The sequence below is a fragment of the Saccopteryx leptura genome, chromosome 3, assembly GCF_036850995.1.
Source record: "Saccopteryx leptura isolate mSacLep1 chromosome 3, mSacLep1_pri_phased_curated, whole genome shotgun sequence".
Taxonomy (NCBI): domain Eukaryota; kingdom Metazoa; phylum Chordata; class Mammalia; order Chiroptera; family Emballonuridae; genus Saccopteryx; species Saccopteryx leptura.
Window position 1 is genome coordinate 136,299,508 of NC_089505.1, and position 13,945 is coordinate 136,313,452.

Consider the following 13,945-nt stretch of genomic DNA (forward strand, 5'->3'; position numbering starts at 1 on the left):
GACCCCAGGTCTCTGGCTCAAGCAAGGGGTTATTCGGTCTGCTGAAGGCCCACGGTCAAGGCACATATGAGAAAGCAATCAATGAACTACTAAGGTGTCACAACGAAAAATTGATGATTGATGCTTCTTATTTCTCTCTGTTCCTATCTATCCCTCTCTCTGACTCTCTCTCAGTCTCTGTTAAAAAAAAAAGTCATAAGAATGTAAAGAACACCATAGGCAATACAGTTACTAGTACTGTAATAACTATGCATGCTGTCAGTTGGATAACAGACTTGTTGGAGTGGTCACTTCATTAGTTATATAAAATATCTAATCACTAAGTTGTACACCAATAACTAATATAATATAGTATGCCACTGTATTTTAAAAACATTTTTTATTTTAAAAAAGAAAAAACTATTAAAAATAATTGAACTATGGATTCTTTATTTCTGGGAATAATTTGTATATTTTATGTATATTATACTAAAATTACTCACAAACAAGTTCAAAATGAACTATTCCCAACTCTCATCCCCTATGGCAACCATTAAAATGTCCTCTGTATCTATGAGTTTAAATTCCACAAATTTTAAGTATACATAAGATACAAAAGTTGAATAGCAATTAGCAAAATAGGATATCCAAATGGCCATAAATTATTCAACATTCTTAGTCAATAGGGAATCACAAATTAAAACCAAATTGATATAACCCTGCAGATAAACCAGAAATAAAATAGAACATATAATAAAATATTTAATAACATTAAAGTGTAAAATACAATAAAATATAATAATAGCAAGTGTTAAAGAAGAACTAGAACAACTAAAATTCTCAACTACTACCAATGGGATTGAATCATGTTGGAAAACTGATTGTTCCTCCTAAAATTGAAGCTATAATAACACTATGATCCAGTAATTCAATACTTATCAATACATTAAACAAAAATGAAAACATATTTTCACAAAAAGTCATATGTGAGAATGTTTATAGCAGCCTTACTTAAAATCGCCAATGTCCAACAATTAGAATAAACTATAATATATTCCTATAACAGAATATTATACAAGATGAAAAATAACAAACTACCACTAGATGAATCTTAGTCATAATTCTTTAGCACACCAGGCACAAAAATATATATTACATTATTTCTTTTCTATGAAGTTCAAAAAGAGGCTAAACTAATGTATCGTGATAAAAGTCATAATAGTAGGAAGGGGCACAATAAAGGCTGTGGGTAATATTCTATATCTTGATCTGGATATAGGTTACATAACTGAGTTAAGTATGCTAAAATTAATGAAGAGATATAATTTGTGCATGTTACTGAGTGTAAATAAGTTTTTAAAGACACCTGACCAGAAGATGGCAGAGTGGATAGAGAAAGCATCGACCTGGGACACTGAGGACCCCAAGGTCACACTGGCTTGAGTGTGGGCTCATCCGGCTTGAGCGTAGAGTTGCTGGCTTGAGCGTGGGATCATAGGCATGACCCCGTGGACTCTGGCTTAAGCCCAAAGGTCGTTGGCTTGAAGCCCAAGGTCACTGGCTCTGCTGGAGCCCCTCGGTCAAAGCACATATGAGAAAGCAATGAACAATTAAGGTGCCACAACTACAAGGTAATGCTTCTCTTCTCATCTCCCTGTCTGTCTGTCCCTGTCTGTCCCTCTCTCTAAAAAAAAAAAAAAAACTTTATAAAGAAAAGACAATGAATTTCTATATACCAATGACAAAATATTCTGTATACTGTATAATTTAAAATTTAAAAATTTTAATGATAATATTTATAATAGGATCAAAATTATCAAATTATGAGGCAAATATGAGAAGAAAAGACCAAAAAACATGGAGAGACATACATGTTCACTGACTAAAAAACTCAATAGTTTAAAGATGTCAACTTTCCCAGCTTGATCTGTATATTTAACACAATCCCAGTCAACATCCCAGCAAGACAAAACAAATAAACCAGTGAAACCAAAAAGGAATGCAGAAAAACCACCTCAGAAATTTGAACACTTGATTTATAACAAAGGAGACTGCAAAAATAGCATGGAAAAAAGCAAGCTTTTCAATAAATAATGCTGTATCATCTTGTTATCCATATTTGGGGGAGGAAAGAATAAGATTTTCATCTGTATCTCACTGTAAACACAAAGGTCAGTTTCATATGGATTACAGACCTATACGTGAAAGTTAAAACAATTACTCTTACAAGGGATTACCTATAACAATCATGTTCTTGACTTTGGAGGAGGCAAAAAATTCATTCACAGAATACAAAACACAGCCATAGTGGAGAGGAAGGTTGACAATGTGTAAAACCACAAACTGGTTCATCAAAAAATAACATTTTAGAAGAAAGCAAGTACAGGGTAACAACACATGAGGAATAAAAATAACCAACAGCAAACTAACATCCAGAATATATTAACAATTCCTACAAATCAATAATAAAAAGTCATAACAACCCAATAAAAATATGGGCAAATGATTTCAACAGGCATTTCACAAAAAAGAATATTCAATGGTTAATAAGCATATAAAGATGGTCCCATCAATACAGTCAGAGAAAAATGCAAATTAAAACCAGTGAACACCAGAATGGCTATAGTTAAGAAGACTGACACATAACAGTTTGAAAATAGTTAAATCACTCTGGAAAACTGATGTATTTATGCTAAATATACATCTACACCAGTGATTTTCAACTGGGGAGCTGCAAGAAATTTTAAAACATGCAATTCCTGACTATTTAATCAGGGCACCTCTTTTCCAGACTATCAAATAAGAAAATGACAACAGCCAACACAACAACAGTCATCTGGTGTGAATGCTGTCTTGAACCACAAATATATATATATGGTATATCATATAATAGAGGTGCATCTTATTGGTCAAGTTGCATAGTAAGGTTGTGTCTAATTGGTTAATTCTTGGTACCAGAAATCTTTATATTCAAGTATAGGCACCTGAGTTTTTTTTAAAGTCACTTTGGAACAAAAAGGGTAGGTAATTACTTTTTTTTTTTGCAAATCAGTCAAAATTTTACCTATTTTTGGTCGAATCAACAAAAAATATACATTTTTGGTGTGTTGCAGAATTTTTGTGATTAGTTTATGTGTGCCATGAGATGAAAAAGGTTTTAAATCACTGCCCTAAGCTAAGTAGCTTAATAGTCAACTTTTAGGATTTATTCTTACTTGACTGACAGTCAAGTCATAATGTTCAATAACTTCATAATTCAGATGTTAGTATTTATATTATTTAAGAACTCAATAATAAAAGTATGGTATAGCTCCTGGAATGGTTAATTGTATAGGTCAATTTGGCTAGGCTACAATGCCCAGTTGTTTGATCAAATACCAAACTAAATGTTGCTGTGAAGGTCTTATTAAGAGGTTATTAATATTTAAATCAGTAGACTCTGAGTATAGCACATTATCCTCCATGATGTAAGGGGGCCTCATCTAATTAGCTGAAGGCCACAGAGCAAAGACTGAGGTTTCTCTAAAAAGACATTCTCAAGTCTACTTGCCCGAGTTTCCAGTACGCTGCTCTGTACCAGAAAAGACTACATCTACGCTAACCTGAATTTCCAGCCTGCCAGCCTGGCGTGCAGATTTCAGACTTGTCAGCCCCCACAATCACATGAGCCAATTCCTGTGTGTGTGTGTGTGTGTGTGTGTGTCCGTCCATCCATTTTACTGGTTTGTTTCTGTGGTCAACCTGACTAACATGACCATTAACTCAAGAAAAAAAATTGGTAGCACCTATTGTGTGTTAAAGAATATTAAGATAAAATAAATAAAGGTAAAATCTGTCCCCATTTAAAGCCGCAACACTGACAGGGAGACAAGTATACAGACACTACACAAATAAATATATTTAACATCATTCTCACCTTTATTACAAGAAAAACATCTTGGGAAGGATAAGTGATAGAAAAAATAGCTGATCTTGCCAGGGTGGTAATGGCAGCAGGTGGTACATGTGGGCGTAACATTCCTTTCATCTGCTCAGAATTCAGGTCAAAATAAAAGTTTTCTGAAATCTAAAAAATACAATCATTTGTTAAATTTTTAAATCTGTACATTTTATAAAAACTCACAAAAATTATATATACCCAATCTTAAACTATTACAGATTTTAAAATATTCTTCTATAACATACAATTTATCATATATTTCATTGACCAATTTTTACATATCTAAATCAAAGCAAAAGAAATGTACAAACTACTTGGTAAATATAATACAATAAATGTAGTCTAAAGAAGTATATCCCAAGCTCTTATTTTTTTTTTTCAAGTATTGGAAACTTTTTTTTTAATTTTTTTTTTTATTTATTCATTTTAGAGAGTAGAGATAAAGGGAGAGAGAGAGAGAGAGAGAGAGAGAGGGAGGGAGAGAGAGAAGAGAGAGACAGAGAGAGAAGGTAGGGAGGAGCTGGAAGCATCAACTCCCATATGTGCCTTGACCAGGCAAGCCCAGGGTTTCGAACCGGCAACCTCAGCATTTCCAGGTCGATGCTTTATCCACTGCACCACCACAGGTCAGGCTATCCCAAGCTCTTATTATTAGAAATGTAACCTCTAGGAAATTATTATTGAGATGAATTGCTTCAAATTGTCTTTTAAAATTATATGAATATCTCAGGACCCGGCCGGTTGGTTCAGCAGTACAGCATCAGCCCAACGTGTGGATGTCCCGGGTTCATTCCCAGTCAGGGCACACAGGAGAAGCAACCATCTGCTTCTCCACCCCTCCCCCTCCCTTTTTCTCTCTCTCTCTTTCTTTTTCTGTCTCTCTATCTCTCCCTCTCTCCCTCACACAGCCACTGTTTCATTGGAGCAAGTTGGTCCCGGTTGCTGAGGAAGGCTCCATGGCCTCACCTCAGGCAATAAAATAGCTCAGGTGCCAAGCAACAGAGCAACAACCCCAGACAGGCAGAGCATAACTCCATAGAGCAGTGGTCCCCAACTCCCGGGCCGCGGACCGGTACCGGTCCGTGGGCCATTTGTTACCAGTCTGCAGAGAAAGAATAAATAACTTACATTATTTCCATTTTATTTATATTTAAGTTTGAACAATGTTTTATTTTTAAAAAACGATCAGATTCCCTCTGTTACATCCATCTAAGACTCATACTTGACCCTTGTCTCAGTCATGTGATACATTTATCCGTCCCACCCTAAAGGCCGGTCCGTGAAAACATTTTCTGACATTAAACCGGTCCGTGGCCCAAAAAAGGCTGGGGACCACTGCTATAGAGGGCTTGCTGGGTGGATCTGGATTGGAGCAAATGCAGGAATCTGTCTCTCTGCCTCCCCACTTCTCACTTAAGAAAAATTAAATAAAATATCATAACAATATCTCTGCAGTTTTAATTTAGCAAATATAAGTTGCTAGAGCAGAGTTCCACTGCAAAAAAAACATAATATTTTGACCGCAGAAGTCACTGAAGGCACTTCAAGTTTCTACTATACCTTAGGCTTAGAATATAAAATTAAGAACCTGACCAGGCAGTGGCACAGTGGATAAGAGCATTGTCGTGGGATGCTAAGGACCCAGATTTGAAACACCAAGGTTACTGGCTTGAGCGTGGGCTAATCCGGCTTGAGCACAGGGTCACCAGCTTGAGCGTGGGATTAATGTCATGAGCCCATGGTCGCTGGCTTGAGCCCAAAGGTTGCTGACTTGAACAAGTGGTTGCTGGCTTGAGCAAGGGGTCCTTGCTCGGCTGGAGCCCTTGGGTCAAGGCACGTATGAGAAAACAATCAATGAACAACTAAGGCGCCACAATTATGAGTTGATGCTTCTCATCATTCTCATTTCCTGCCTGTCCCCCTCTTCCCTAGTTTAAAAAAGATATATATATATATATACACACACACACACACACACACACAACACACACACATATATACATATATGTATAAAATTAAGAAATGCTAAAAAAAAAAAAAAAAAGAAATGCTGTGATGAGATAGCCTACTGTAAACTCTGATGGTAAAACTAAGAGCAGTACTTCCAACAGAATATTTAAAACACACATAAATGATCTGTTGTCTAGTGAGAAATTAAAAACTATGTCAACAAAAATTCACTATCATCCTCATTGTAATCTTTTATAGATTGCCTAAAATGCTTTTCTTATTGTATATTTTCTATTTCTTTAATTAAAAGAAAGTTTTTCTGCTATTGGCTTTTTAAACTTTCAATGAAATGAAAACTAAGTATCAACTAAATTATTTCACAATAAGAAAATATTTAACATCTTAGATTAAATTTCTATTTTCCCATTTAAAAGATTTATGTTTAATAATTTTAAAAAATCATTGCTTATTTATCTTATAAAACAACTTAAAATCCAGTTTCTGAAACATATGACAAAAAGATGATGTTTAAATCATATAACCTTACCTTCTTCTTTTCCTTGACATCATATAAAGCCAAACTTGCAAAAATGGGTTCAATTTCAATCTCAAACCTTTAGGAAAAAAAATGAAGTAGTTTTTGCAGATGATATGATCCTATACATCGAAAACCCCAAAGAATCCACAAAAAGACTACTAGAAACAATAAGCCAATACAGTAAGGTCGCAGGATACAAAATTAACATACAGAAGTCAATAGTCTTTCTATATGCCAACAATGAAACAACTGAGAAGGAACTCAAAAGAATAATCCCCTTCACGATTGCAACAAAAAAAATAAAATACTTAGGAATAAACATAACAAAGAATGTAAAGGACTTATATAATGAAAACTATAAACCATTGTTAAGGGAAATCGAAAAAGATATAATGAGATGGAAGAATATACCTTGTTCTTGGCTAGGAAGAATAAATATAATCAAGATGGCTATATTACCCAAAACAATATACAAATTTAATGCAATTCCCATCAAACTTCCAATGACGTTTTTTAAAGAAATAGAGCAAAAAATCATCAGATTTATATGGAACTATAAAAAACCCCAAATAGCCAAAGCAATCCTAAAGAAAAAGAATGAAGCTGGGGGCATTACAATACCTGATTTCAAACTATATTATAGGGCCACGACAATCAAAACAGCATGGTATTGGCAGAAAAATAGACACTCAGACCAATGGAACAGAATAGAAAGCCCAGAAATAAAACCACACATATATAGTCAAATAATTTTTGATAAAGGGGCCAACAACACACAATGGAGAAAAGAAAGCCTCTTCAATAAATGGTGCTGGGAAAACTGGAAAGCCACATGCAAAAGAATGAAACTCGACTACAGCCTGTCCCCGTGTACTAAAATTAATTCAAAATGGATCAAAGACCTAAATATAAGATCTGAAACAATAAAATACATAGAAGAAAACATAGGTACTAAAATCATGGACCTGGGTTTTAAAGAACATTTTATGAACTTGACTCCAATGGCAAGAGAAGTGAAGGCAAAGATAAATGAATGGGACTACATCAGAATTAAAAGTTTTTGCTCAGCAAGAGAAACTGATATCAAAATAAACAGACAGCCAACTAAATGGGAAATGATATTTTCAAACGACAGCTCAGATAAGGGCCTAATATCCAAAATTTACAAAGAACTCATAAAACTCAACAACAAACAAACAATCCAATAAAAAAATGGGAAGAGGATATGAATAGACACTTCTCCCAGGAAGAAATACAAATGGCCAACAGATATATGAAAAGATGCTCATCTTCTTTAGCTATTAGAGAAATGCAAATCAAAACAGCAATGAGATACCACCTCACACCTGTTCGATTAGCTGTTATTAGCAAGACAGGTAATAGCAAATGTTGGAGAGGCTGTGGAGAAAAAGGAACCCTCATACACTGTTGGTGGGAATGTAAAGTAGTACAACCATTATGGAAGAAAGTATGGTGGTTCCTCAAAAAACTGAAAATAGAACTACCTTATGACCCAGCAATCCCTCTACTGGGTATATATCCCAAAAACTCAGAAACATTGATACGTAAAGACACATGCAGCCCCATGTTTATTGCAGCATTGTTCACAGTGGCCAGGACATGGAAACAACCAAAAAGCCCATCAATAGATGACTGGATAAAGAAGATGTGGCACATATACACTATGGAATACTACTCAGCCATAAGAAATGATGACATCGGAACATTTACAGCAAAATGGTGGGATCTTGATAACATGATACGAAGCGAAATAAGTAAATCAGAAAAAAACAGGAACTGTATTATTCCATACGTAGGTGGGACATAATAGTGAAACTAAGAGACATTTATAAGAGTGTGGTGGTTACGGGGGGGAGGGGGGAATGGGAGAGGGAAAGGGGGTGGGGAGGGGCACAAAGAAAACAAGATAGAAGGTGACAGAGGACAATCTGACTTTGGGTGGTGGGTATGCAACATAATTGAACGACAAGATAACCTGGACTTGTTATCTTTGAATATATGTATCCTGATTTATTGATGTCACCCCATTAAAAAAATAAAATTATTATAAAAAAAAAAAAAGTAGTTTAAAAATAAATATAAAATACATAATTGAAGAGAAATTCTCATTCCAAAAACAATCTCAATATCCTGCACTTTTCTACATCTGTGCTATACCATATGCTACCCCTTCTTCTTGAAACACATTTTTCCAGGCATATCGTTCAGTTTATATAAAACATCTCCTTCTCTAGGTAATCTTTCTTAATTTCTCCAGCTACAAGTAATTTCTGCCTGAAAGCTGATGCATTTTAAGTCTATTTTCTGACACTAAGTATATTCCAACCTATAATTTGGTTACTTATATATGTGGATATGTTAGATCTTAAACTTTTAAGTAAAGACCTAATGTTTTCTTTTTCAAATTATAAATTACATATTCAGTGTAAAAAATTTAGGAGATACATAAAACTATTTGAAAGAAAACAAGAGCATCCAAAATTCCACCACGTGGAGAGAGCCAAAATTAAGTTAATGCCTATTCATCCAGACTTTTCTCCGTGTATAAATGCACTTGTTAAGTGGGTCATTTTTTAAACAAAGAATGTCATTGTATACATATTGTAGTTTGCTTTTTTAACTTGATATTTTATGAATATATTTCCATGACATAAATATTAATTTTACTATAATTTTAAATGCTAGCATACTGATTTTCATTACTTATTTAATAACTGTATATGCTTAAGCTGAGATGTCTAATGGACTTCCCCAAATAATGACTTTCATTTAATAAACATTCAGTAACTATCTGCTGAATAAAATAAAATGTAATATGAGGTTATTGAAATGCCAGAGCAGTGGTTCTCGACCAAGGATTAAGTTCCTCCAAGGAGAATAGCTGGCAATGTCTGGAGATGTCTTTGGTTATCATTACTGAAGGAGTATCAGTGGCACTTATTGAGCAGCGGCCATGGATGTGGCTAACCATTCTACATTGTATAGGAGAGTCCCAGACAACAGACAATTATCCAGACAAAAAGTTCAATATTGTTCATTTTTGTAGCACAAGGCTATTAGTCAAAGTTCTTGGAGGAGAAAGACAATATATTTTCATTGAGTTAAGAGTTTAATAAAAGGCCATTTACAAACATTTGGACATAATTTAAGGAAAAACACTACAGAGAGTACTATTCCCTGAAAATAGCAACAGCAGCAAGTCATTACCAACCCCTGACCTAAAAAAGAATGTGAAAATGGTAACTAAAACTTAGAAAAAATAGCTGCATAAAGGACCCTTCACAAAAACAGTGGCCTTGGGGAAAGGGAGGCAACCAATCAATACAAAAACTTGTATATAAATGTCCTAGCAAGAATATTCAAAATGTCTTAAAAAAACAACAAAAACCAAAGGTCCTCAATTGATGAATGGATAAACAAAATGTGGTGTATGCATCCAATAGACTACCACCCAGCCACTGTATACCCTGAGTAAGTTGCATAATATTATAACTCAAGACAGCTGCTATTTTTAAAAAAGTAAAAACAACCCAAATGTTCACCAACTGATGAATGGATAAACAAATGTGGTATATACACATTAGAATATTACTCAGTCACATAAAGGAATGAAGTATTGATATATGCTACAACATAGATGAACCTTAAAAACAGTATACTATGTGAAAAAAGCCAGACACACAAAGGACCACCAAATATTGTATAACTCTATTTATATAAATTTTGCAGACTAGACAAACTCCTAAAAACGGAAATTAAATTAGTGGTTGCCAGGAATGGGAGTGACTACTACTTGGTATTGTAGTAGGCTGAATTGTGTCCTGTCCCCAAATTCATAACTGCCAATGAGACTATATTTAGAGATAGGGTCCTACATATGGAGAGAGAGAGAGAAACAGACAGACAGGGACAGACAGACAGAAAGGGAGAGAGATGAGAAGCATCAACTCATAGTTGCAGCACCTTAGTTGTTCATTGATTGCTTTCTCGTATGTGCCTTGACTTGGAGCTGCGCTCCAGATGAGCCAGTGACCCTTTGCTCAAGCCAGCGATCTTGGGTTCAAGTCAGCAACCTTGGGCTTCAAGCCACCAACCTTTGGCCTCAAACCAGCAACCATGAGGTCATGTCTATGATCCCACACTCATGCTGGCAACCCCGCACTCAAGTCAGGTGAACCTGTGCTCAAGCTGGCGACCTAGGGTTTCAACCTGGGTCCTCAGGATCCTAGGCCAATGCTCCATCCACTGTGCCACTGCTTGATCAGGCAATAGACAGGGACTTTATGGGGGTACTTATGATTAAATGAGATCATAAGGGTGAAGCCCTAATCTAGTAGGTCTGGTGCCTTTATAAAAAGAAGAGACACTGGAGACAGCTCTCTGTTCATGTGGAACACAGTTGTGAACCATGTGAGGGAACAGCAAGAAGATGACCATCTGCAAGCCAGGAAGAGAGGTCTCACCAAAAACCAATCCTACAGCACCTTACTCTTCATCATCTCCAAAACTGTGAGAAAATAAATGTCTGTTGTTTAAGGCACCAAGCATATGGTATTTTGTTATGGAAGCCTGAAATGACTACTAACAGGTAGGGAGTTTCTTTCCAAGGTGATAAATATGTCCTGGAGTTAGCAGCAATTGTTGCATAATTCTGAATATGCTAAAAACCATTGACCTGAACAGATTAAAAGGGTGAATTTTATGACATGTAAATAGTATCATAATAAAGCTATTTTTTTTTTTTTAATTTTAAGTCAGGTGTCCAGATAGTCAAAAGACTCAATGTACTAGCCTGACCAGGCAGTGGCGCAGTGGATAGAGGGTTGGACTGGGATGCGGAGGACCCAGGTTCGAGACCCTGAGGTCGCCAGCTTGAGTGTGGGCTCATCTGGCTTGAGCAAAAAGCTCACCAGCTTGGACCCAAGGTCGCTGGCTCGAGCAAGGGGTTACTTGGTCTGCTGAAGGCCCGCAGTCAAGGCACATATGAGAAAGCGATCAATGAACAACTAAGGTGTTGCAATGAAAAACTAATGATTGATGCTTCTCATCTCTCTCCGTTCCTGTCTGTCCCTATCTATCCCTCTCTCTGATTCTCTCTCTGTCCCTATTAAAAAAAAAAAAAGACTCAATGTACTAAATCTAACGGGTTTCTAGATAAATCTAATTAAATATATAAAAGATTAGCTTTGAAAGAAAGAAAATTGCCTTTGTTATCTATCCATAGAAGTGGTTTGTCCTTATGAGTTGCTTCTTTCAGAGAGCACTATGAATTGAAACTTCTTTTTTCATAAGTCAGAACTAATAACTAACTAACATGATAGAATGAAAAAAGCATTGCCTGTTTTTCAGTTACTGGATACAGAATAATGAGTGTGCCAGTTAATCTTGGCTAATGTTTTTGAAAGCTGGTTTCCTCATTTGTAAAATGAAGAAAATAATATCTACCTCCTAGAACTATGAAGATGGCATGAAACAAAATAAGATAAAGCACTTTGTAAAGATTAATGTGAATATACATTTTTTAAAGAAGGAAAAAAATACATACTTCAAAAATCTTCAAAAATGCAAGCCTACCATGTAACAAATAAACATTCAATTCTTTAAGGAAAAGAATACTCTGTCTTTATTTTCCTCAGGCCAAGAATAATATCTGATGATACTAAAGGAAGGTGTTTCAGTGAGTGTTTTTTCAAGTTATAAGACTAACTACACTACTCACAAAACTTAGGAGATATTTCAAAATGAATATGAAGAGATAAAATATCCCCTAATTTTTGAGTAGTATATATAACTATGTTAAAGAGTCACCTTTACCTGTGAGCTAAAAATGCTCTAAATCTCAGCTTTGGAAGAACAATACTTCTCAAAAGGACACCGTAAACAAAAGGATATAATGAATGATGAAAATACTCACTTGAGTGATAAACATTTTACAAGAAGTCTTTGACCAAAATGTTCTTTGGGCACATCGGGCACACTGAGTCGTTCTATTGGTTCTTCCTACAAATTGACAAGCAACACCAAAATGAACATACTTATCATATTTCAACCCTTTATAATTTCCTTAAAAACTTACTCTATTAATACTTTCAGTCATCATAATTGAACATAAAATTGACTTCAAACAGAAGTCATTAAATCATAAATGTGCTAAATTCACAGAAGTTTCTCATTTAGAATAAATTCACTAGAGTAAAAAGTATATTTCACTTAAAAATATTATAGTTATGTGTCAGTTAAGTTTTATTCCTTACATTACTCTAATACTATATACAATTCATACTCTTAAAATATCTATTTCATAATTATTTACTTCTTTATTCCCAAATAACTATACCTCATCCGGTGATGGATGCAAAGCAAAGAGTTCTTTGTGACGGTTAGATTTCCTTTGGTCATCATTCAGACGGTCTATTTCTTCATTTGGAGTTCGATCAAGTAAATTGGGAAGCAGAGCATCAGGAAGTGAATTTTTCAAGTCAAAAATACTGCAGGCCCAGCTACCCCTTGGAGTATCGTCTATTGACATTGAGCGTCTTTTAAGATCATCCTATCATATACAACATTAAAAATTATACCAATTAATAAATAAAACATAAACTATTTAAATAACATCATTCAAAGTCATTTTAAAATAAAAGTATTACTTGGTCATCCTGGTAGTTGCTGCCATCTGGAGCTTCGTCAGATTCAAAGACCTGTTTTGGCAAACCTTTTTGCCGTTCTTTCTGTTTATCTAATGTATTGGGATTAAATCCTGTTCCCAATTTATGATACCTATTCAAAATAAGATGGTTACATAAATAGTTACAAAAGATTTTCACTTTTTCATCATTTTATAATAATAAGCCAAATATATTCTGTATTATTTCTTTACATAATAAAAATATATTCTAACAGTTTTGAGTGTGCTAAATATTTTACCAGAGGTTTAAGAAAAGTTCCATTCAAAGTTCTTTTAATCCAACTGGAGAGCTGATTATGAGTTTCTAGAAGTAAATCATATTTTCCTTCTTTTCATGACAACCATATGTATATAATTTAAAGTTGTACTTTTAATTCAGAGAATAGGTCAGTAAAAAGGAAGAATGGGAAGCCAGATTAAAGAATAAAATGAGAAAGTAGAAAATACATATTGCATTCATAATAATATAACATTTTAAAAGGCAAAAAAAGACATATAAAGCATTGAATCTTAAAATATCAAATAAACAAAATATTTTTGCTGTATCTCATTAGGCATAAAATATCTTAAGCTAAAGCTGCAGACTTTTAAAATAAAAAATGCAGGCTCTAAATCACTGTATATATGTATTACTTAATTAACATATATTGTTAAACTCTTAAATTAATGTAACCTTCTTTCCTAACAACCCAATACCCAAGAACATCAAAGAGAGACACTAAGGTCAAAAAGCAGTTATTCTTCCACACCTCATATAGTCAAACAGGGTAAATTTCTAACTGGAGCAAAAACAATTATAATGTTCAAGAGGATAGTATGGTTCTTGCTATCA

General features: G+C 34.6%; 1 protein-coding gene across 2 annotated transcripts in view; it reads right to left on the reverse strand.

Annotated features, from left to right (window-relative positions):
* DOCK7 (dedicator of cytokinesis 7) overlaps positions 1-13,945 on the reverse strand; it is a 242,981-nt gene that overhangs the window by 185,706 nt on the left and 43,330 nt on the right. For both annotated transcript variants that reach the window (XM_066376450.1, XM_066376451.1), the window contains exons 5-9: positions 13,076-13,205; positions 12,766-12,978; positions 12,343-12,428; positions 6,417-6,483; positions 3,896-4,045 (exon numbers count right to left, since the gene is read on the reverse strand). In XM_066376450.1, the coding sequence (XP_066232547.1) occupies positions 3,896-4,045; positions 6,417-6,483; positions 12,343-12,428; positions 12,766-12,978; positions 13,076-13,205 (646 nt within the window). The remainder of the gene's footprint in view (positions 1-3,895; positions 4,046-6,416; positions 6,484-12,342; positions 12,429-12,765; positions 12,979-13,075; positions 13,206-13,945) is intronic.